The sequence below is a fragment of the Muntiacus reevesi genome, chromosome 1, assembly GCF_963930625.1.
Source record: "Muntiacus reevesi chromosome 1, mMunRee1.1, whole genome shotgun sequence".
Taxonomy (NCBI): Eukaryota; Metazoa; Chordata; class Mammalia; order Artiodactyla; family Cervidae; genus Muntiacus; species Muntiacus reevesi.
Window position 1 is genome coordinate 194,811,608 of NC_089249.1, and position 23,497 is coordinate 194,835,104.

The 23,497-nt window shown below is 53.4% G+C and overlaps 2 protein-coding genes across 6 annotated transcripts; both read right to left on the reverse strand.

Annotated features, from left to right (window-relative positions):
• Window positions 1-2,128: 2,128 nt before the first annotated feature.
• Window positions 2,129-10,419, reverse strand: ELOF1 (elongation factor 1). 4 transcript variants are annotated; one of them, XM_065917839.1, is made up of 6 exons: window positions 10,338-10,380; window positions 10,122-10,198; window positions 9,674-9,756; window positions 5,597-5,730; window positions 5,346-5,416; window positions 2,129-5,081 (listed from the first exon to the last, which is right to left on the reverse strand). In XM_065917839.1, the coding sequence occupies exons 2-6, from the start codon at window positions 10,159-10,161 to the stop codon at window positions 5,017-5,019; spliced, it is 393 nt and encodes a 130-aa protein (XP_065773911.1). In that variant the 5' UTR covers window positions 10,162-10,198; window positions 10,338-10,380; the 3' UTR covers window positions 2,129-5,016. The 4 variants fall into 4 exon arrangements, with proteins under 4 accessions (XP_065773911.1, XP_065773912.1, XP_065773913.1 ...); XM_065917840.1 differs by lacking the exon at window positions 10,122-10,198 and having other exon boundaries at window positions 10,338-10,410; XM_065917841.1 differs by lacking the exons at window positions 9,674-9,756; window positions 10,122-10,198 and having other exon boundaries at window positions 10,338-10,419.
• A 9,000-nt stretch (window positions 10,420-19,419) lies between these two features.
• Window positions 19,420-23,296, reverse strand: ACP5 (acid phosphatase 5, tartrate resistant). 2 transcript variants are annotated; one of them, XM_065932883.1, is made up of 7 exons: window positions 23,124-23,296; window positions 22,933-23,034; window positions 22,024-22,110; window positions 21,521-21,799; window positions 21,169-21,296; window positions 20,664-21,009; window positions 19,420-20,028 (listed from the first exon to the last, which is right to left on the reverse strand). In XM_065932883.1, exons 4-7 carry the CDS (start codon window positions 21,797-21,799, stop codon window positions 19,750-19,752), a joined length of 1,032 nt encoding a protein of 343 aa, XP_065788955.1. In that variant the 5' UTR covers window positions 22,024-22,110; window positions 22,933-23,034; window positions 23,124-23,296; the 3' UTR covers window positions 19,420-19,749. The 2 variants fall into 2 exon arrangements, with proteins under 2 accessions (XP_065788955.1, XP_065788965.1); XM_065932893.1 differs by lacking the exon at window positions 22,933-23,034.
• Window positions 23,297-23,497: the final 201 nt, after the last annotated feature.

Consider the following 23,497-nt stretch of genomic DNA (forward strand, 5'->3'; position numbering starts at 1 on the left):
ACACACTCACACGCAGGCACCCTAAGATACACATACTGAGCTCGCAGTACTCGGTGGACCCAGGACTCACACCCCCCCACAGACAAAAAGAATCCACACAAACGCACACTTCATGTGTATGGTGTACACACACTCCCTGAAGCTTTAGTGCACACACCTTTCACACACAGATACTCACACGTGCAGTACACATGCCTACCCAAGACAAAAACACACCTTCACACAGGTACATAATACACACACACACATGTTCAGCACCCATGTACCTACCCTGGAAGCCTGTGGGTCGTGTCGAGGTCAGCACTGGGATGGGTGAGATACGATGTGAATCACAGTTTTGGAGCTGGCCAGCCAAGTGACCTTGGGCAAGTCACCTCCCCTCCCTAGGTCTGTTTTCCCATCAGGAAAATGAGGACATTGAAGCCTGTGGGAGTCACAGGAAGCTTCAGTGAAATGACACCTCCAGACAGGGGATGGTATTTGGCACTGATCATGAGAATGGACCACAAGCCTGGTCCTGGAGGCCCCTGTGGGCAGAGAGAATCCTTGAGTCCTGGAGTAGACTATGGGGTTTCCATGGTGGCTCAGTGGTAAAGAATCCACCTGCCAACGCAGAAGACTTGAGTTCAATCCCTGGTCCGGGAAGATCCCGTGGAGGATGAAATGGCAACCCACTTCAGTATTCTTGCCTGGGAAATTCCATGGACAGAGGAGCCTGTGGGGGTAGAGTCCATGGGTTGCAAAGGGTCAGGCACGACTGAGAGACTAGACAACCAGACTGTGGAGAGGTGGGAGGCGATGGGGCAGTGGGAAAGATGGGTGCTCCGGATGCCCAGGGTGATGGCCTTTACCAGCTGGCACAGAGCGGTTAAGAAGCTAACCACAGGGTGCAGCTGGCCTGTGTGCCTGGCTCACACGGAGCCCTGTGCTCAGGGCTCATCTCCAGTCCTGGCCTGCCAGCCCGAGATCCCAGAAGTCTGGACGAGGTCCCAACTCTCCCCATTTCAGGGGATACCCCACTCTTCCTGCTCTCCTGCCCGAAAGTTACCCACCGCCAGGGTTCCATGGACAGGATGTGGCCTGCCATGCTGGGGGCTCACAGCAGTCTTCTCCCCTTCCCTCCCCAGGGTGGGCTGGGGTGGGGGGACAGGGCGGGGCAAGGCTGGAATGGGGGGACCTGCTGGAACGGACATCAGAAGCCCCCTGTGCTTGCACAACCCCTGGGGCCTCGTAAAGCAGATTCCAGGAGCTCTTGGCTTGGCTAGCCGGAGTCCTGCTCCCCCAGGGCCAGCGGGGGGAAGCTATGCTGAGGAGGATCCTTGCCTGGCCCAGGGCCCTGCCTCCTTGGGAAAACAGCACCATATTAGCACTTAGACTGTGAGACTGGGGTAGGCGGGCCCTGGTTGACAGAAGAGCAAGGGCCCTTTCCCTGGACCCCAGAGAGCAGCCCCCCACCCAGGTGCCTGTTCAATCACTCTGTCTAAGCCCACTGGGTCCTGCCTTGGCTATGGGACCCCACCTGAGTGAGGTCTTGGAAGGGAAGGTAGGAGCACCGGGTTGGGGGCATGTCAGGGCAGGGTGGGCCTCGGGGGATACCCGTCAGACCCAGTGGCTGGGCCTGGTGGCTAGGGCTTCTGGCCAGCTCAGCATCTTCCTCTGCTGTTCATATTCCTTGCTGCCCTGGTGGGTCACCATCTGCTGGCACTGTGTCAGGAATCACGCTGGGTGCCTCCATCCTCAGGGTGGCCCTTGGATGGAGTTTCTATCATCCTTCCACTTGCTGCCCAGGCTCATGCGGCTGCGTGGAGGAGCTTGAGCTGCCCCGTGCTGCCAGAGCACCAGGACCACCAGATTGTCTGGGATCTCGCCGTCTGCTTGTTTAGGTGTGTGTTTTTTTTTTCCAACACCACCAATCAGTTAACTCAATTCTGATACTACCTGAAGACAGCCTCTGATCCCACAGGATAAGGGTTCTGTTCAGGGCTGCCCCTCCCCGCCAGGAGCCAATCACAAGTCCAGGTTGTTCCCTGTGCTTCTGACCGACCAGCTGTAGATCAGGGGGGTTCCCTCCACCCACTCCTCAGATTTTGTTAATTTACTACACTGGTTCACAAAACTTGGAGAAACATTTTACTTTTTATTAGATCACTGGTTTTATTATTACTTTGGTTTTATTATGAAAGGATCAAACTCAGAAGGAGCCAGAAGGGAGAGACACAGAGAGCAAGGTATAGGGAGGGGTGTGGAACTCCTGAATCCTTTCCACGTGTTCCAGCACCTCTAAGTGTTCACCACAGGCAGAGGTTCATCAGATCTTGTTCTCAAAGCACTTCATCTTAGGTTCCCTTGTTGTTGTTCAGTCACTAAGTCATGTCTGACTCTGCGACCCCAAGGACCGTGGCCCTCCAGGCTTCCCTGTCCTCTATCTCCTGGAGTTTGCTCAGATTCATACCCCCAATGGCTCAGTGGGTAAAGAATCTGCCTGCAATGCAGGAGACAAAGGAGACATGGGTTCGATTCCTGGGCTGGGAAGATTCCCCCGGAGAAGGATATGGCAACCACTCCAGTATTCTTGCCTAGAAAATCCCATGGACAGAGGAGCCTGGTGGGCTACAGTCAGGGGGTCGCAAAGGGTCGGACACAACTGAGCAATGTCCATTGTGTTGGTGATGCTATCCAACCACCTCATCCTCTGCTGCCCCATTTCTCCTCCTGCCCTCAATCTTTCCCAGCATCAGGGTCTTTTCCAGTGAGTTGGCGTCCCATCAGGTGGCCAAAGGATTGGAGCTTCAGCTTCAGCATCAGCCCTTCCAGTGAATATTCAGGTTAATCTCCTTTAGGCCCCTTCCCAAAGGTTGGTAGGTGTGGCTGAGTTCCTACTCAGGAATCAGCCCCATGCTGAAGCTGTTGAGTACTCAGTCACTTCAGCTATGTTAGTTATTGAGCACTTAATGCATACTAAGCACTATGAGAGGCTTCCCTCATAGCTCAGTTGTTAAAGAATCCACCTGCAATGCAGGAGACCCTGATTCGATTCCTGGGTCGGGAAGATCTGCTGGTGATGGGATAGACTACCCACTCCAGTATTCTTGGGCTTCCCTTGTGACTCAGCTAGTAAAGAATCTGCCTGTAATTCAGGAGGCCCCAGTTCGATTCCTGGGTTGGGAAGATCCCCTGGAGAAGGGAAAGGTTACCCACTGCAGTATCCTGGCCTAGAAAATTCTATGGACTGTATAATCCATGGGGTCACAGAGTTGGACATGACTGAGAGCCTTTCACTTTACTTCACACACTATGGGTAATGCTGATTCATTGTTGTCTAGCCACTCAGTCATGTCCAACTCTTTGCAGCCCCACAGACTGCAGCCCGCCAGGCTCCTCTGTCCATGGAATTCTCCAGTCAAGAATACTGGAATGGGTTGCCATTTCCTCCTTTAAAAAATCTTCCCAATAGGGATTGAACCTGGGTCTCCTAAACTGGCAGGTGGAGTCTACCACTGCGCCACTTGGGAAGCCCCAAGGATGTCTAGGGCTTCATTCTAAATCACCTCATTAGCATAATCTCGCCAGTGAGCAAAAATGGGCTCTTTATGAATGATGAAAGATACTCTGACTGCCCAGGAAATTCCAAGCGTTTTAGCTTTGTGCCAGGATCCAGGGACAAAGACCAATATTTCTTTGCAGTGGAAGCTTGCAGTCCCAACCTCTAGACTGAAAGGCAAGTGCCAAGACCAATATGTTACACTGAACATGTGCATCTGGCCCCACCTCCAGTCTCCCCACCACCCTAGGACAACAGTCCAGTCCCTTATTCCCCTCCAGGGATCTTCACCCCACTCAGCCCCCAGAAGCCAGGAATTGTTCCCTTAGCCTGGACCCTGGACTCATAAGTGAGACCCTGGGCTGTGAGGTCTGCTAGCTGCAGGACCCTGGGCCCACGGCCTCCTGTCTCTGGCCTGCTTCCTCACCTGTGAGCACCCTCCTCCCGGGGTGGCCGTTGGAACATGGCGGGAAGGCAGGCTCACCTGAGAGCAGCCTCAGGAACAGGGGGGCCCTGGAGCCTGACCTTCCTCAGGGGGGGGTCCCCCAGGAAGCCCTCTCTGATCACCCCACCCCCACCCCGGGCTCTGCTGGCCCCGGTTTCCACTGTGACTGTAAATGTCTGGCCAGATGCCTGTGCGTTTATCCCTGTCCCCTGAGCCCAGCTGCCCGGGTTTCACTTGAATGCTTGTACAGTCGCTAAAATGCAGGATGGTTTGAAGGACTGACTGAACCCCACTTCAGACGGCCCGCTGGGCCACCTCTAAATGCCTCAGTCTCCCCTTTTCCTGTGTTGAGCCCCTGGGTCTAACCCAGAGCCCAGGAAATCAGAGAACTGGGAGTTCTGTGTTTGCTGCTTTATTTAAGGGCTTGTGACAGACAGCTGTCCCCAGCCCAGCCCCTCCCTCCTCTACAAAAGCTAGGGAACATGAAAACAGGCCGCCCTGCCAGGGGGCCCATGGGACTGTGGCTTGAATTCCAGGCCGCAGGCCTGGGAAGGCAGCTGGGGAGGGGGAGCAGTCAGTCCCGTTCCATGGCCAAGTACTGCTGGTGAGGTGCAGGAAGGTGCTAGAGAGGCCGGTGGCAGCCTCTGTTGGGCCTGCCCTTGCAGAGGGGGGTCAGGACGCAGGCCTCTAGAGAAAACAGGGCCCTGAAGCCAGTGGCCCAGGTGCTAGAGGCTAGGTGCTGGAGCCAGTCAAAGGCTTGTTGAGCAAGCATTTCAGGCCCCCGGGGCCCCACCACCCTTCAACTCTACCCGCATCCCATGAAAACTCCCCCGCAGTCGCAACTGCAGCAGCGCGCGCATATGTGCGCGGGTGCGCACACACACACACACACACACACACACATATCCACTCTGCACACACTCACATTCGGGGCTGCAAAGGCCCTGGACCCACACCCTGGACACCCTGGAATGTCTCTCGATTGGTACCCAGTGGGCGGGGCTGCCAAGGGGGTGGGCCGTCTGTGTCGCTACTGATTGGCAGCCTCGCAGGCGTCTATCCAATCGCTGTACACGTCCACTGGTTCTGACAGATCTGAGCCGCTGCGGTCAAGGGCAACTGGTAGCACTGGACCCCCTTCCCACATGTACTTTTCTGTAGCTCACACCACTGTTAGCCAGACCACTGCCCCGAACCCCGTTCACACCACGTAAGTCAGCCCGTGGCGCTGGTTCCTCTCGGTGGCCACGCCCCCCGGGCACGCCGCAGGGCTGGGTGTCCTCCAGCAGCCCACTCTGGGCAGGGCCGCCCAGAATCCCCAACCCATCTTCTGGAAAAAGCCCGGTTTCCCAAGGATACAAGTGATGGGCGTCTGGAATTCCTCTAGGCACACGGTACAAGAGATGACTCCGGTGTTTCGGGCTCGGTCCCTGGAACAGGAGGAGGTGCAGGGGCTAGTGAAGGAAGGGGCCTCTGTCTGTGGGTGATGATCCCCCTAAGCAGGAGGGCTTGGGGCAGACTGGAGGACAGGATAGTGGTGGGGGTGAGCCACACCACAACTGAGGAAGGAGGAAGTGGCCCCGTGAGGCGGGCTCCCCAGCTCCACTCACATTTTCACGTCACAGGACTTCTCGTGGTTGCAGAAGGGGCAGGTGAACTGGGTCTCCAGGGTGCCTGTCATCTTCTTCTTGGGGGGCGGCTTCCGTTTTGACTTTCTGCGCCCCATGTCTGTAGGGGAGCGAACCTGTGGGCAGAAGGGGCAGAAATCTGACTCGTGGGCCCTATGCGGCCCCCCAGCCCGATGCCCTAGGCAGCAGGCTGGCTGCCTCTGGAGGAGGGAGGTCTTGTCTGAGGCTCCCAGGGGCTGGGCAGGCAGACCACCTCGGTGCACTATGGGCTCAGGTGGCCTGGATTCTAACCCCAGCTCCCCCACTTCCTGCAGGATCCCAAGTGGGTTCCTTAAATGCTCTGTGCCTCAGTCTCCTGTCTATGAAGTGGCATGAGGTTTCCATCTGAGCCTGGTCTCACGGGGAGGGCCAACAGGACATATGGTAAGAGCCTGGCCCGTCTGCCAGCACCTACGCAGGAGGCCACCATTCCTGGTGAGGACGAGACTCTGTGAAGGCCGGTCACGCAGGAGTGCTCAGGAGCCAGAGATTTTATTCAGGCTGCTCCTTCTGTCACGGGACAGCAATGCCACCCAGGAGGAATGACACTGAAAGGATGTGACAGAGCCTTCTGGGGGGCCCCTCAGGCAGGCTCTTTGCAGATGAGGGGCTGGACAGAGAAACGGGGACATGCATTTGGAGTAAGGAAACGCCATATAAAAGGTTGAGGGCCTGGCCAGGGTTTGGGGACCATGCGGGTTGGGTAGAGGGGCAGGCTGGAGGGAGAAAGAGGGTGGGGAGGGAGCAGGTGGGAGTGTTCTGAATATTTGGATGGATGCTGGAGGTTGTGGGGAGTGTAGGGATTAAACTGTTTGGTGTTTTAAAGAGACTAAGGAGGGACTTCCCTGGTGGTCCAGTGGCTAAGACTGCACTCCCAATGCAGGGGGCCTGGGTTCGATCCCTGGTCAGGGAATTAGATCCCACATGCCACAACTAAGAGTTCACATGCTACAACTAAAGATCCCGCATGCTGTAACTAAGGATTCCGCATGCTGAAACGAGACTGAAGATGGTGCATGCTGCATCTATGACCCGGTGCAGCCAAATAAATATTTAAAAAAAGAAAGAGAGAGGGACCAAGGAAAGGGATGGGTGGAAAGCCTGGGTGAAGATGAAGTCAGAACCAGGACAGGGTTGTTCCGGGTGAAAGGCAGCAGTGGGTAAGCAAGAGAGAGGGGACAAGCCAGTGGTGAGCACGTCGAGAAGGAACAGTCCAGTGGAGTGGGTGAGCAGTGTGAGAAGGAAGTGTTTGGGTTGACTCCCAAGGTTGTGGTGGGGGACGGAGGTGGTGGCTTGGGGAAAGGGTTTGAAAAGGGGCCCTGTCCTCTGATGTCTGACACAAAGGAAGAGCAAGGTGCTGGGGCAAATGGCACGTCCAGGGGAAGATGCCTCAGAGGTAGGTGGGCAGGGAAGCAGCAGCAGCTACACTGAGTGCCATCTCCCATGTCAGGAACCAGACTAACCCCCCGAAGTGCCCCTCCCACCCCCATCCACCCCTGATTCTGGTCTCATCCTTTCATGACTAGCAGAGGTCAGCAGCCTGCCAGAGAAAGACCAGTGTTTCATTCACACACAGTGATCACTCTCTATCTGATGGCCTTGTTCTAAACTAAGGGTGCTTCCAATTCACTGAGTAAACAGAAGGAGCTGGTGGTGAACATCCACAATCCACAAGTCTCCAGGACCACCCACTTGACCTTTCCCCTTCTGCTATGGAAGAACGGCCTCGCTCCCCACAAACACAGATTGTTACCTTGGGCCTTGGATCCCAGCATCACACTTGCTCTCTCCACTGGATCATTAACAAACACACTTGGGGTGACTTTGCCCATCATTAGAAACCATCTCTTTATTTATAGAGAGTTTTTCTAATAGAGCTGTCTGCCTTCTCTCTGGTTCTCTCTACACTGCTTCTGCCATGCTGTCCACCCCACGGGGCAGTCCCCACTCCTCAGCACACTGGACTCACTGGTTTCTCCGCCTGCCCTTTTCACAGGGCTCTCAGGACCTGGGACTCTCCCCACTCACTCCTCGATGGCAGGTTCTGGCAGTCTCTGCTGCTGCAACCCCACCCCCACCTCTCTAATTTGCTAAGGATAGTGAATCCACTTGCTCAGTCTCCGGGCCCCTCCCTTGTCCAAACACATTCACCTCCATGGAGATCACACCCCATGTCACTGCTTCCACTGCCTCTTCTGAACTGTAGCCTTCCTGACCACCTGCCTCACCTGATGCTAACCAATGTTTAAACATGACCTGTCCAAAACCCAGCTCCAAACACCTCAATCTGCTCTCCTGCAGTCTTCTTCAGCTTAGCAGACAGCAAGTCCATCTTTCCAAAAATCCTGGACTCGACCTCAGTTCCTTTTGCCCCCTCTCACACCCCTTATCTCACCCTGATCCTACTGTTCTACTTTTATTTTAGGCCACATCTTGAGGCATGCAGGATCTTAGTTCCCCAATCAGGGATGGAACCTGTGCCTGGCAGGGGAAGCTCAGATTCTTAACCACTGGACCATCAGGGAAGTTCCCTACTATTCTACCATTAGAAGACGCCCAACATCTGACCACTTCTCACCACTCCCAGGGCCAGTTCTGTGGTCTGAGTCCAGAGTCCAGGTCTCTGGCCTGGATGATCACAACAGCTTCCTCACCGGTTCCTGCCCACCACCCTCAGAGTGTGAACTCCTTGTGGGCAGGGATTTCTGTCTTTTCTTTGTATCCTCAGAGCCTAGAACAGCTCATGGCACAGAGCTGGTGTTCAACAAATATTTACGGAATGAATGAATGAATGAACCAACCAATGCCAGGCTTAGAGCAAGCCACAGCGGTGCTGTAATCAGGGAAGGTGAGGTGTCTGCTCTTGTGTAACTTATATTCTGGTGGAGAAGACTGACCCCTAAGCTAACTAATAAGGGAAAAAATTTCAAATATTGACAAGTGCTGTGTGTGTGGGTGTGTGTGTTAGTCACTTCAGTCATCTCTGACTCTTTGTGACCCTACGGACTGTGGCCCGCCAGACTTCTCTGTCCATGGGATTTTCCAGGCAAGAATACTGGAGAGGGTTGCCATGTCCTTCTCTAGGGGATTTTCCCCACCCAGGGACTGAACCCAAATCTCTTACGTTTCCTGCATTAGCAGGCAGGTTCCTTACCACTAGTAACACCTGGGAAGCCACTGGCAAGTGCTACGAGGTTAATAAAACAGAGCAACGTGGGACTTCCTCGGTAGTCCAATAGCTAATGCAGGGGATACGGGTTCCATCCCTGGTCTGGGAAGATCTGACACGCTGCGGGGTCACTAAGGCTGCATGCCACAACTACTGAGCCTGTGAGCCGCAACAAGAGAGGCCACCGCAATGAGAAGCCTTCACAGTGCAACTAGAGAGTAGCTCCCACTCACCGCAACCAGAAAAAGCCAGAGCGCAGCCACAAAGACCCAGGGCATTCCAGTAAATAAATAAAATTAAAAACAAAAAACAAGGCTATATGAACTTCTCTGGGACAGGGCTACTTCACTCAAGGGTAGAGCCTGAAGGATCCTTTGAGGAAGGGTCATTTAAAATGAGGACTGAATGATGAGAGAAAGAAAATCCACATAAGACAGGGCAGGCAGAGGCTGGAAATACTGCAACTGCAAAGGCTTCAAGAAAGCACCAGTTTTTCTTGAGAAACAGAAAGAAGACTGGTACAGCTGAAGCCCAGTGAACAACAGGGAGATGGATGTGAGATGCAACGTTAGATGAAAGCAGCAGGCCGACCCCAAGACCCTGCAGGCTTTAGTAAAGTATAGCCACTTCAGCAGCCCAGGCTCCCACCTTTAGCCAGAGTGTTTTGTTGAAAAAATTTCCCCAGAGCCAGACCCTGGGGACCACCTGCCACAGAATCACCTGGGGCTGCTCAGAAAAATGCAACTTTCTGAATCTCACACCAGATGTCCCCCAACTAGAATGTCAGTTCTGCGGGTTGGGGTGGGAGCCTGATTTGTGCATGGCTGGAATCAGCAGCCCTGGTAGCTCACCTGCCAAGGCAGGAGACTGAAGTTTGATCCCTGGGTCGAGAAGATCCGGTGAAGGAAACGGCAACCGACTCCAGTATTGCTGCCTGGGAAAACCCATGAACAAAGAAGCCTGCAGTGTTGCAGTCCATGGGGTCGGACAGAACTGAGCAACGAATCAGCAGCACGCCAATGCCTGGTATGCATTAAGTGCTCAGTAACTATCTGAATATATAAACAAGTCTCCTGAAGCTAGAGATGGGCCCCAGAATCTCATTTTTCCCGGTGACTACAGTGCCCCCCAACTACGCTGCAGAAAAGGGGTATGGACTGCATGTAAAGTTCCGGGGACCGGGAACTGTACTTATGTGGCGACCTAAGTCCAAAGCGCGCCAAGAAGATGGAAGAGAGCTCAGCCATCGCCCCTGGCGGAACTCAAGAGGTGGTGGGAGGACTGTTCCTCCAAGCTCACCGAAGCTTCGGTGTCGCCTCCCGCCAGCCGCCGGTAGCATCCAGGCCTCCAAGCAGCGGGCTAGGACCTGCAGGGACCTGAGGCAATCAAGTTCCCCGATGGGCCGCTCCCCGAGCCCTGGGCCCTCGGCGCCTCCTTCAGGACCCCGTGAGCGCCCTGGGGTCGCAGAGCGCCCAGCCCCACCCGGCCCCAACGTCCGACGGCGCGAACCTTTACCTGCACTCACACCCTTGTCGCGACCGACTCGTTCACCCGGGAGACAGTGACTTCCGGCTCTCGGCGGAAGCGGAAATCTCTTACCTCCCCCGCCTTCTCGTCCTCCCGAGGCTGGGACTGCCCAGCGAGGAAGCCCAGCCTCCTCCAGCGTCTTCTCTGTGCGCACGCGTACTCCCATTTCGGGCCCGGCGGCAGGAACGCATTGTCCCTGCACAAGGGCCTGACCATACTTGGTAGTTAGAGCCGGCGCTTGTGGTCACAACTTTGGTGCGCTCACGCACTGGCAGTTACCGCGTTTCAGGAGAGGTGGACCCGGCCATAGCAGCACTGGAAAGGCAGCTTCGCCCTTGGCCGCAGCATCGTCACTTATCTTCTCTCCCAGTTCAAGCCCCAGCCCTTTGCAGCTCACATGGGCCTCCCAGACGTCAGCCACATACATATATCCCAGTGCTAAGGACATGCAGAGAACTGTATGGCTGAATCAGAGTGTGAGAAAGCTTGTAAGAAGCTCTTGTCAGACTTTAACAAGAACCTGTGTATCTTATTATAATGCAAATTCTGGCTCACTAGGTCAGGAGTGGGACCTGGCAGTCAGCCTTTCTAACTAACTCCCTGGTGATGTCCTGTCTTGCTGGTCACTTTTGAGTGTGGAAGCTATAATACATGAGATTGGACAGGCAGTGAGGGAGAGGGGAGAGGAAAAGAAAGCTCCACAACTCCCACAATGTAGTGAAGAGGCTGACGCGATTTAGCAGCAGCAGCAGCAGCAGTGAAGGGGCTGGACAGAAACATAACTTGTGGACACAGCTGAGGAAGGATCAGGTGGAATGAAACAAAAGAGTAGTGTTGACGTATACTGCCATGTGTAAGACAGCTAGTGGCAAGCTGCTCTGTGACACCGGGAGCTCAGCCTGTGCTCTGGCCATCTAGAGGGTAGGACAGGGGGAGGTGGCAGGAAGCCTCAAGAAGGAGGGGATATATGTATACTTATGGCTGATTCATATTATAGCGCAGACACCAATACAACATTGTAAAGCAATTATCCTCTAATTAAAAGTAAAAAAAAAAAACATAAAGGATCAGTTGCTACACTGTTCAGCTCAGCAGAGGGGAGTGTGTAGATTTCAGAGCATCTGATGGTGAAGAAGGTTGCCCAACTAGTCTGGGAGGTTAGAGAAGGCTTCCCTGGGAGGCTGCTGCTCAGGATGAAATCCAGAGGCTGAGTAGAAGTTACCCACAAGTAGAACTTGAGAGGGGGGACTTCCTTGGTGGCCCAGGGGTTAAGAATCCATCTTCCAGTGCAGAGTACTGGGGATTGATCCCTGGTTAGGGAATTAAGATCTCACATACTATTGGGCAGCTGAGTTGGTGCTCTGCAACTAGAGAGCCCCCAAGCTGCAACAAAAACCCAGCACAGTCAAAATAATTAAAAAAAAAAAAAAAAAAAGAGGGAGTGAAGGAGAGAGGAGAATCAAGGTTGGAGACCCTGGGTGCTGCCTCTTACTCAGAAGAGGAAAGGCTTGAGAGAAATGATTTGGAGGAGAGGTCAAAGGTTGTGTTTGGCTGCGACAAGTTTGAGACAAGCAAGAGAGGGTACAGAACAGGCCTTTGGAAGGGATGTTAGGGGCTGAGAAGAAGTTGGATGTGATTTTGAGAGTCATCTACATATGGAGATGATTTAAAGCCTTGGGTCAGAGGAGGTCATATGGTTTCAGGGTTAAAGGGCAAAGTGCAGCAAAAGAAGGCTAAGAAGGAGTGGGAGTGGGGTGTGGGGAGGCTTCCCTGGTGACTCAGTGGTAAAGAATCTGCCTGCCAATGCAGGTTTTGATCCCTGATCTGGAAACATCCCACATACCACAGAGCAACAAAGCCCATGCACCACAACTATTGAGCCTGTAAGGCATAGTTCCGGCGAGGCAGAAAAGGAAAGACGACCTCAACAGAAGTAGGTTACCTTTATTCAGGCAAGGAGGGGCGACAGTCGGCCTAACGACCAGGCTGAGCGCCGAAAGGGATCAGGGAGGCTTCATACTTATAGGGAGGTTTGTGGAAGCGATAAGGGAAACGTCAATCAAGTGGGATATTTTGAGTATTCTTTTGTTGAGATGACACTTGTAGTTGGGCAGGGGGTGATAAGTCTTCTGAGCGGGTGTAGGGGGTGGAAGGTTTCTGGACAGGGGGTGATAAGTTCCAGATAGATGTGACTGGCCTGGAGCATCAGGGTGGAACTAAAGTTATGCTTTGTTTTCTCCGAAGTTAGATGATTCAGCAAGAGGCCTTTGAGACTGTTGTTCTCTTTTCTAGGCCCAAAAGACTCCTTCAGAGCCTGTTTTCTAGAGCCCAGAAGCCACAACTACTAAGCCCACATGCTGTAAGTACGCAAGCCCACCTGTCTTAGACCCTGTGCTCTGCAATGAGAAGCCACAGCAATGAAGAGCCCGCACATTGCAACTAGAGAGTAGCCCCTGCTCTCTGCGTGAAACTAGAAAAAAGCCTGCACAGCGACTAAGACCCAGCACAGTAAAAAATAAATAAATTTATTAAAAACAAAACAAAAGTGGAAGGAGACCAGGGACTTTCTTGGTGGTCCAATGGCTAAGACTGTGCTCTAAATGCAGGGGGCCCATGTTTTACCCTTGGTCGGGAAACTAGATCTCACATGCCGCAGCCAAGACCCGGCATGGCCAAATAAATACATATTAAATAATAAGTTTAAAGAAAGAAGACCAGGGCTCCCCAACCTTAGAGATTAGGAGGAGGAGGAGCCAGTAAGAGACTGGCCAGACCAGTGAGATTGGAGGAGAAAGACATCGGTTGTCCTCTCCTAGAAGTCTCCAGAAAAAAAGTATTTCAAGACATGAGTGATCAACTGTTGTCACATGTTGAGTAAGATGAAAGACAGTTGACTGTTGACTTTGGCAAGTGTTTGGTCCCTGGCAGTCTTGATAAGAACTGTTTCATTGAGAGTGTTTAAGAAAAGAATTTGTAAGATTGTTTCCAATAAACCTGTCTCCAAGAAGTCCTCTAGGGGGCAGTGTTACTCTGGGAACTGCCAAGCTTCACCCCAGGAAGTGCCTCTCTGGAGGACTCTCTTCCCAATTGTCTTGTCTTGACTTTTCAGTCGTTCAGTCCCAGCTGATCTTTGCGATCCCATGGACTGCAGCACACCAGCTTTCCTTGTCCTTCACCATCTCCCAGAATTTCCTCAAATTCATGTCCATTGAGTTGGTGATGCCATCCAACCATCTCATCTCTGTTGTCCACTTCTGCCCTCCATCTTTCCCAGCATCAAGGTCTTTTCCAATGAGTTGGCTCTTCACGTCAGGTGGCCAAAGTATGGGAGCTTTGGCTTCAGCATCAGTCCTTTCAATGAGTATTCAGGGTTGATTTCCTTTAGAATTGACTGGTTTGATCTTGCTTGTTAGAAACCTGGATACACACATAGAAGTAGTAGTAGTGTTAATCATTCAGTTGTGTCAGACTCTTTGCAACCCCATGGACTGTAGCCTGCCAGGCTCCTCTGTCCATGGGATTCTCCAGGCAAGAATACTGGAGTGGGTAGCCATTTCCTTTTCCAGAGGATCTTCCCAACCCAGGGATCGAACCTGGTCTCCTGCATTACAAGCAGATTCTTTACTACCTGAGCTATTACCTTATACCATAATGTTACCTTGCAACTTGATATTTCCACTTGGTACTGGTCAATACACCTACAGGTAGCACTTGCGTGACTGCCATAGTATGTATTTGGACAGTCCTATATTCCCTCATGATCGCGAAGTTCGCTGGTTGTTTTTTTTGTTGTTGTTGTTTTCTTTCCCTTTCTTCTCTCTCTTTTTTTTTCCTTTCTTTCTCTCTACTTCTATTCCTTCCCTCCTCTCACACCTTTGTTGAGATACAATTGACAGACGACAAACTGCACGTTTTGACAGATACATACACCTGTGAAACAATCTCCATAATCAGCATAGAGAATGTTTTCACCCCCCCAAGAAGTCCTTATGTCTCTTTGTAGTCCATTCCTACCACACACCCCAGCCCTTGACACCAACTAATCTGTTTTCAGTTCCTATAACTTTGTGCTCTTGAGGAAGTCACATAAACAGAATCATACAATGTGAAGCCTCTTGAGTTTGGCTTCTTTTACTCAGCTTAGTATGTCTGAGACATGTCTATGGTTTTTATTTTTTTGTTTTGTTTTGTTTGGTGGGGGGATGGTTTGGCTTTGGAGCATAGGAGGAGCTTAGTTCCTGGACCTGGGACTGAACCTGTGTCCTAGGCAGTGAAAGCGCAGAGTCCTAACTGCTGGGCTGCTGAAGAATTTCCTATGGCCATGTTGTGTTTGGCTTTCCTAGTGGCTCAGTAGAAAAGAATTTGCCTGCTGATGCAGGAGCCGCAGGTTCGATCCCTGGGTCAGGTAAGATCCCCTGGAGTAGGAAATGGCAACCCACTCCAGTATTCTTGCCAGGAGAATCCCATGGACAGAGGAGCCTCGTGGGGCTACAGTCCATGGGGTCACAAAAGAGTTGGACAGGATTTAGTGACTAAACAACATCAACAAATGTTGCATGTATCAGTAGTTGTTCCTTTTTATCATCGAGTTGTGTTCCATCATATGGATGGAACATAGTTTGTTTATCCTTTTACTTGATAATGAACATTTGGGTTGCTTCCAGTTCGGGATAGTTATATATAAAGCTACTGTGAGCTATCTTATTCAGATGTGTGTGTGGGTGTTCATTTTCTACTGTATGTTTTACTTCTTTTTTTGATTATAGTTGAATTACTCTACTGTAATTTTAATTTAATTTTACTTTTATTTTGGAATATAGTCGAGTTACTGTATTTTATTTCTACACCAAAATGTGTGAGTCCCTTGTAATTCATTTTTGCACACACTCTGAAGTAGGGGTCAGGCTGTTTTGTTCTGGGCAAACCGGCAAGGCAGATAACATCTTTCCTGCAAAGTTGCGACATCAACTTAACCGACATCGCGTCATCATTCTCTCCTGTTTGTTTCTGGATTCCCTCTGGATGTTTTCCTGGAGCCAGGGTCATGCTGTGTGGATGACCGTGCGTTTTGCTGTTTGGTCAGGCAGATGTTACCTCACTGTTCAGGAGTCTTGACCTCAGAGGCTGTTGAGGAGGGTGGGTGTGACCTGACTCTCCACTGACAGCCAACTGGCTGGGTGAGGGTGCCGGTGCCAGGCCCAGCACCTGGTGTGAGGAGTGGAGTTCAGAGTTGACAATGTCCATGATGGTTGCATCAGACACAGTTGGTCGGGAAGAGAGGGACGAGATGAAGCTCTGTGACTATGAGCTTAAGGATTCTGCCATCTTATTTCCTGTAATTGACAAGGCAGCTTTCCAACCATGGCCCTGTGCTGGTGGATGTTTTCCCCCGCCCCAAGCTGGGTGGAAGTCCTCTCTGAGGGCGTGTGTCCACCCTGCCTTGTTCCTTCAGGTGCTCCTTGGCTTGGCTCAGGACGTGGGCCTCCGTGAGTGGCAAAAGTACTCAGCCCTTGTGGAGGAGGGGGACCAGTTCTCCTTCCCACCTGGGTCAGCTTGGATGCGTCACTTCTTCTTTCCGTTCTTTGGGCCCTGTGAACTGGGATGTTGGGCTGATTCCACACTCTGGGCCCTGCAAACAGGGACACGAGGCCGACTTCTGATTCAGACTCCTGCCTGCCTGGAGTCTCTGAGTCAGTGGGGAGAGGCAGGGTAGCTGTGAGCTGCCTTGACTGTCCTGGTTAAGATGGAGGGTCTGCTACTTCCTGAGCAGGACTTTGGGCACCTGACTTAATCTGTCAAGCTTCTGTCCCCTGAGAAGCCGGGATACTGCTGGCCCTTTCCTCCTTGGTCAAGATTAGAAGCGATGGTGTGTTTTTTGTTCTTTTTTTCCCAGCCACACCATGAGGCATGTGGTATTTCCCCCAACCAGAGAGCAAACTTGTGCCCCCTGCACTGGGTCTTAACTACAGAACAGCCAGGGAAGTCCTGGCTGTTTTTTTTGTTTTTTGGCATAGGACTTGGCTGGTAGTAATGCCAGCTGGAAGGAACTCAGGGTTGGCATTTTTTTTTCAGGTTAGCATTTTGGTAAGACAGTTTTGCTTAATTTTTTTGAAAGATTTTTTTTGACGTGGACCATTTTTAAAGTATTTAATTTGCTTCTGTTTTGTGGGGTATTTTTTTGGCCACGAGGCTTGTGGTATCTTAGCTCCCTGACCAGAGATCAAACTTCCACCCTTGCATTGGAAGGCAAAGTCTTAATTGCTGAACCATCAAGGAAGTCCCCAGCTTTGCTTAATTTTAGTAATAACACATGTGTATGTGTGTGTGTATGTTCAGTTGTTCAGTTCTTTGCGACCCCATGGACTGCCCCACGCCAGGCTTCCCTGTCCTTCACCATCTCCTGGAGTTTGCTCAAACTCATGTCCATTGAGTCAGTGATGCCATCCAACCATCTCATCCTCTGTCGCCCCCTTCTCCTCTTGCCCTCAATCCTTCCCAGCATCAGGGTCTTTTCTAATGACTTGGCTGTTTGCATCAGGTGGCCAAAGTATTATAGCTTCAGCTTCAGCATCAGTCCTTCCAAGTAACACATGTAACAAATTCATCAATACTGATTGCTACAAAGTAGCAAATGTAAGATGCCATTTCCCAAACAATTGGGTCCCTGGCCCATAGCAGCTGAAGTGGGCGGTGAGGGTGAGTCAAGAAAGTAGTTCCTGCCACTGGCTGGGTCAGGCTGTTTGTGGGTTGGTTTTAGTCAACTGAGAAGCCCACAGGGGAACTAAGTGCATTTCTCTGCAGTTTTCGGTTCAGGGTGAGCATTTTGCTTTCAGCATTCTTTAGCAGGACAGGCTCTGAAATAATTCTGGAAGTTTTCCCCCATACGTACTTGCAGAGATGTACAAAAGCATGGGTCCGGGGATGTCCAAGGTGCCTGTGCTGGTGAGAGGGAAGTGCTGAAAAAGATTTCTATAGGCCCCTGCGAGAAGCTGGTGACACAAGGCAGAAAATCCATGGCTGTCAAAAAGCAGGGCAGTCTTCCTCTTAGGAGTGTATCTTGTTTGTTTTACAATCATTTCTGCATACATAGGAAATAAATGTGCAGGCTCATTTATGGCAGCATGATTTGAGGACTGCAAAATTATTGGAAGCCATCTGGGCACTCCTGATAGATGGCTGTTTAGACAGACAATGGGGCCAGGCACCCCGTGGGGCCTCAGTAGCATCAGAAATAAGCTCCCCGGAGGGCCGGTGGGCAGATCTCCAGATACAACGGGCAGAAAGAGCAAATTGCAAAAGAGAACCTTTGCGGGTGCGGGAAATGCTTGTTTCTTGATTGCGGCATTGGGTTTGGGAGTGTGTGCCTTTGTCTAAACTTACTGAACTGCACACTTTTAAAATGTGTCCATGAAAACTCAGTGAAGTTGATTTAAAAAAGAAAACAAAATCAGAACCAAAAGAGCAAGGTGCAAGGACTTCCCTGGTGGTTCAGTGGTGAAGTCTGCATGGCCCCACTGCAGAGGCACGGGTTCGATCCCCTGGTAGATCAGCTGGTAAAGAAGCCGCCTGCAATGCAGGAGACCCCGGTTTGATTCCTGGGTCGGGAACTTACACTGGAGAAGGGATAGGCTACTTACTCCAGCATTCATGGGGTTCCCTTAAGGCTCAGACGGTAAAGAATCTGCCTGCAATGCAGAAGAACTGGGTTCAATCCCTGGGTTGGGAAGATTCCCTGGAGGAGGCATGGCAACCCTCTCCAGTGTTCTTGCCTGGCAAATCCTCATGGACTGGTGAGGAGGAGCCTGGTGGGCTACAGTCCATGGCGTTGCAAAGAGTCAGACACAACTAGGCATAGTTCTTTGTCAGGGAAGATCCCCCATGCCTTGAGGAACAGCCAAAAAAATCAAACACACAAAAACAAAAAATGCAAGATGAAGATAAATGGGAAAGGTGAGAAAAAACATTCAGGTTTGCCTTTATTTGCACACAGAAATCCTCGAAGGAAGCCCAAGATATTTGTAAAAATATTGTTTTTCTAGAAAGGTGGAGGAACAAACATGAGGCGGCTGAGATAGTTTCCTTTTCTACAAAGTTTAGATTTTAGAACTGTATGAATAGCACTGATCCCATATTGAAATGAGCAAAAAAAAATGTTCTGATATGAACATTCGACTTGTGGCTAGATAGAATGCATGCAGAACTGAGTGTATGTGGAGATGCTCTTTGTGAAAAGGGGGAGTTTTTTTTTTTTATTATGGAAGGAAACAAAACTGGAGGAGGAAGTTGTACCCTTCTATTTGGTGTTGTGTTTTTTTTTTTTTTTTTTTTTTTAATTAATTTATTTGGCTGCATAGGATCTTACTGAGGCACTCAGGATCTTGCTGGGTAGTTGTGAGTGCAGACTTGGTTGCTCCACAGCATGTGGGGTCTTAGTTTCCTGACCAGAGAGCAAACCCATGTCCCCTGCACTGGAAAGCAGATTCTTCTTTATTTTTTATTTTGAATCAGGGTATAGCCAGTGAGCAATGTTGTGATAGTTTCAGATGAACAATGAAGGAACTCGGCCATATGTATACATGTATCCATTCTCCCTCAAACTCCTCTCCCATGCAGGCTGACACAATATTGATCAGAGTTCCACAATAGGTCCTTGTGGTTATCCATTTTAAATATAGTAGTGTGCACATGTCCATCCCAAACTCCCTAACTATCCCTTCACCCCCAGCAACCATAAGTTCTTTTTCTAAGTCTGTGAATCTCTTTCTGTTTTTTAAGTTCATGTGTATCATTTTTTTTTTTTTTTTTTTTACTACACATATAAGGGATGTCATACAGTATTTCTCCTCGCCTGATTTAGGAAGGCAGATTCTTAACCACTGGACCACCAGGAACTTAAGTTCCTGTTTGGCCTTAAAATCGTACTCATGGATGAGGCCAGTCGGTTACAGATGAGACTAAGAGATGAAGGTGCAGAGCGAGGAGGGTGGGGGAGCCCCAACCTTTCCAACCCCATGTATTGCATCTCACCAGGGAGGTAAGGAAAGAGACGCTCACAACACACATGTTCAGCCTTTGCAAGTTTTTCTTTTATTGTCTATTCGGCAGTGACAGAAGGATGCCTGATCCAGGGGAAAGCTCTGCCTTCCTCCCTCCTTGCCCGGAACTCAGGCTGGGCGAGCCCGGTCACGGGGCCTGGCACTCTGGCCCATACATGTGTCCATGTTTCTTTCAGACACGGGCATCTATGTCACAAGTTCCTCATCTGCCCTTCTCTTTCCTGCTCTGCCTTCACACCACGGGCTCCTGAGAAAGCCTGCCCACGGGCAGGGGGAGTAGGGAGGGGGTGTGTGTGTGTCCCAGCGGGGCCCACCCACCCACCGGCAGGGAGGCGCCTTCTCACTCAGGCCCCAGCATGGAGCCCGCGGCGGTGCTGATGCTCGGACCTGGACCGCCTCGGCAACCTGGTCTTGAAGAGGGACTTGCCCGAGGCTTCAATGTAAGTGACGCTCATCTCCTTGGGGCTGATCTCTACGTAGGCGAAGCCACCCAGTGAGTTCTCGGCCCCGTAGTGGAAGCGCAGGTAACCGCTGGGGACTTTGCGCGTGTGTTTCTTCGAGGGGTCCATGAAGTTCCCGGCCCCGCTCAGCACGAAGCCCAAGCCGCTCTCATCCTGAAGGTACTGTGGACAGAGGACGCAGGGTCGGTGGAGCCCCCAGCCCCTCAGTCAGGCGGGCTGTGGACTGGGTGCCCACCTGTCCTGGGTGCAGGCTCAGGTCTGCACTTCACCAGAGTCACCTCGAGCAAGGAACATGACCCTGGCCCCCCACCCCATGCCACCCCCGCCAAGTCTCCCGTTTCTTCACCTCTGGGAGCATGTTGATCTGGGGAAGCAACTGGCAACAGGGACCCCCGGGAGGGCTTTTAGGGAACTTTGGGCCGTGTTCTGGTTAGCAAGCATAGAGTTTGAGGGATAGTGATAATTGAGAGGGCCCCAAACAGGAGGGGAACTCCCAGATGGCTCTGGTAAAGAAGCCGCCTGCCAACGCAGGAGACACAGGAGATGGGATTCGATCCCTAAGTCGGGAGGATTCCCCTGGAGGAGGGCATGGCAACCCTCTCCAGTATTCTTGCCTGGAGAATCCCATGGACAGAGGAGCCTCGCGGGGTCCAGTCCACGGAGTTGCAAAGAGTCGGATACGGCTGACCACACACACACGAAGAGGAGGACCCCCAATGCCACCCCACGTGGCACACTGGCCAGGCTGGGGACGTCCTCCCCTTACCAGGATCCCAGGCCACCCTGGGGAGCCTCACCTGCAGGTTGTGGTCGTGGCCACACAGGTAGGCGGTGACCTTGTGCGCGGTGAGCAGCGGCAGCAGCTGCTTGACCAGGCAGTGGGTGGGCCCGTGCTCGGCGATAGACCACACGGGGTAGTGGCCGGCCACCAGCACGTAGTCCTCTTTGGCCGCTGCCAGCTGCTTCTTGAGCCAGGCCAGCTGCGTGCGGGCCATCGCCAAGTTGCGGGGCCGCTCGGGCTGCTGGCTGGCAAAGTCGTCAGAGTTGCCGCACAGGGTCACGGTGTCCAGCATGAAGATGGCCACGGACACGTTGGACCGGGGGATCTTGAAGCGCAGGCGATAGTAGGGGCTGGGGAACTTCCTGCGGATGGTTCGGAGAAAGGGGTAGGTGTCCATCTCGGGCGGAGATGCCCCGGGCTCAGCTCTGGCTGATCGGCCTCTTTGCGCGCCCCCCCCCCCCCCCGCCGAGGGAGGAGGCTGGTGCGGGGTGGGAAGGAGAGGCAGGACGGGGCAGGCTCACCAGCGCTTGGAGACCCTGGAGTAGGCGATCTGGGCTGAGACGTTCCCCAGATGGTCATGGTTGCCAGCCAGCACGTACCAGGGCACGGTGCGGAGCGGGGAGGCAGAGAACACATCCTCGAAGGTCTCCTGCAGCAGACAGACAGAAGGGTGGCAACCCAGCTCAGGTTCAAGCAGCCACTGGCTGCTCCCACCAACTCGGGGGCCAGGAACGAGGAAGAAGCTGTGCGTGCTCCTCATGTCGTGCAAACATGATGTGCAACCATCATGTCGCTCTGCCCTCTTAGTAAAAGGTCTAGAGGCTTCTCCACGCATCGCCCTCCCCCCACCCCCGCCACTCCAGTGGCACACACCTGAAACCGCTTGTCGTTGACATCCTGCACACCGCTGAAGTAGAAATTGTCTCCCAGGGACAGAATGAAGTCTGCGCCCAGGATCTGCACTGTCCGGGCAATCTCTTTGGCATTGGCCATTTCCCGGGCTGTGTAGAATGGGGCGTTGGGGACCCCTCCCCAGTCACCCACGGCGACGAAGCGCAGCATGGGGGTGGGGGTGGTGGCGGCAGCGGCGGCAGCAGCCCGGGGGAGCACCAGCGAGGCTTGCAGGATGAGCAGAACCGTCCAAATGTCCATCTGGGAGGGGAAAGACAGGCGTCTGGGGCTTGGGCAACAGGCCACCCTGAGACCCGCCACTGGCCCTGTTCTGGGAGGGGAAGACATGGGCTCCCTGCAGGGCTGGCTTGGTGCTCGAGTTCCCAGGGCTTCAGGGCAAGAGCTGGCTGGGAGGGTCAGTGGGCGGGCAAGCAGGATCCAGCCGGCAGGGGGGAGGACTGGGTGTGCAGGGGCCCAGCACTCACCCTTGGGGAGGAACAAGCCAGTTGCCTGGGGGCTCAGAGAGGCAGGTGAGCTCCAGTGCAGAGCAGCTGGGCACGAGCCTTTATTTCCTGGGGGGCGGAAATGGATCATTAGAGAGGATGAGGCAGTTTCTCCAGGAGCCCTCCCCTTGGGTCATGTGAGCCTGGGAGCTAGTTCCCCAGCGCTGGCCACGGGATTCGAGGTGGGGTCTGGCACTCCAGGGCAGCCCCCGTGTTTCCCCAGCGGAGCGCGTTCGTGTCCTGGGCCCTCGAGTGTGCAGCAAGCTCTATCGGTGCACCCCTCCCAGCCAGCCACCCACCCTGTGTCCGCATCCTCAGTGGACGTGTTTGTCTGCCCATGTCTGGGTGTGTCTGCACTGTTATCTGCGTGTAGCTGAGCGTGCCTGCCTCGGTCACATGCCTGCTCTGTGATTGTCCCATGTCCCCATGGCGGTGGACACAGCCACCGGCAGGGCCCTGTGTGGGGTGCCAGGGAGGCGTGCCCGAGTCCTCAAGTGGAACGGGTGTGGGGGACGAGACCGGTGTGTCCCGGCCTCGCGCCCCAGTCCAGCCGCCTGTGTGTGTTGTGTCTCTCGGCTGAGTTGTGGGTCCGGTGTGTGAGGTGTGTGTGAAACATCCGAAGGCAGCCCCAATCCCAGGGTCACCCCCCCTTCCCTAAACAGCAGGGGCCTCCGTTTCCAGGAAGTCCAGCCCGCGTCTTCCCCTCTGCCTCACGCCACCCCCATTCCTGCAGGAGGAACCCAGGCAGGAGGGAGCTGGTGACCAGCCGTGTGACCACAGGCTTTGACCCTCACACCCTCGGCCGCTGCTCTTGAGGCTTGTCTGACCTGCCCCTCCCCTCCCTGCCTCCCTTCTCCCGGCCCCTGGATCCATGGACCCGTAGGCACTCACGATGACTCTCTACAGCCCCTTGCGACGGTGGATGGGGGCCCCCATTCCCAGGCTTGAGGACTCAGGCTGGCTGCTTGCTCCCCCCACTCCCGACCCCACAGCCTAGATAAACAGGAAGTGGGTCACGAGGTTAGGCGGAGACCACTCCCCCGGGTGGAGGCCTCCGGTCTACACCCGCCGGGCGGTCTCACCTGCAGTCGGCGGGGCCCGGGGTCGAGGCCAGGCGCGGCTGAGCGAGCCGAGCTGCAGGAATGCCCGGCGCTCGCCGTCGGGGCTGCCCGGGCTTAAAGGACGCGGCGGCCGGGGGCGGCCCAGGTGATCCCCGGTGGCCGGAAGCGCTGGAGCCTGGACCTCCTGGCCCTGCCGGCCGCACCCGGGGATCCTGCTGGGTCACCCCGCGTCACCACGCCTCCGGGGTGCAGGCAGCGCTTCTGTAACTGGGGGTGACGCACTGCACCCCGGAGGACGGCCCATACCCGGCCGGCTGCACTGCAGCTCGGCCGGGGAGAGTGACTTGGGGTCCCGGTTTCCATCCCCTGCCCCCCCAACGCAGGCAGAATCTCCA

Excerpts from the sequence above, each read along its gene's own strand:
- ACP5 (XM_065932893.1), bottom strand. The coding sequence starts at position 21,799 with ATGGACATTTGGACGGTTCTGCTCATCCTGCAAGCCTCGCTGGTGCTC. Across the intron at positions 21,297-21,520 it reads TCAACGACAAGCGGTTTCAG|GAGACCTTCGAGGATGTGTT; the intron begins GTGTGTGCCACT and ends TGTCTGCTGCAG. Across the intron at positions 21,010-21,168 it reads TCCAGGGTCTCCAAGCGCTG|GAAGTTCCCCAGCCCCTACT; the intron begins GTGAGCCTGCCC and ends AACCATCCGCAG.
- ELOF1 (XM_065917839.1), bottom strand. The coding sequence starts at position 10,161 with ATGCTACCGGCGGCTGGCGGGAGGCGACACCGAAGCTTCG. Across the intron at positions 5,731-9,673 it reads TCAGTCTCCTGCCTTGGCAG|GTTCGCTCCCCTACAGACAT; the intron begins GTGAGCTACCAG and ends TTCTGCCCACAG. Across the intron at positions 5,417-5,596 it reads AAGTCCTGTGACGTGAAAAT|GGACCGAGCCCGAAACACCG; the intron begins GTGAGTGGAGCT and ends CTCCTGTTCCAG.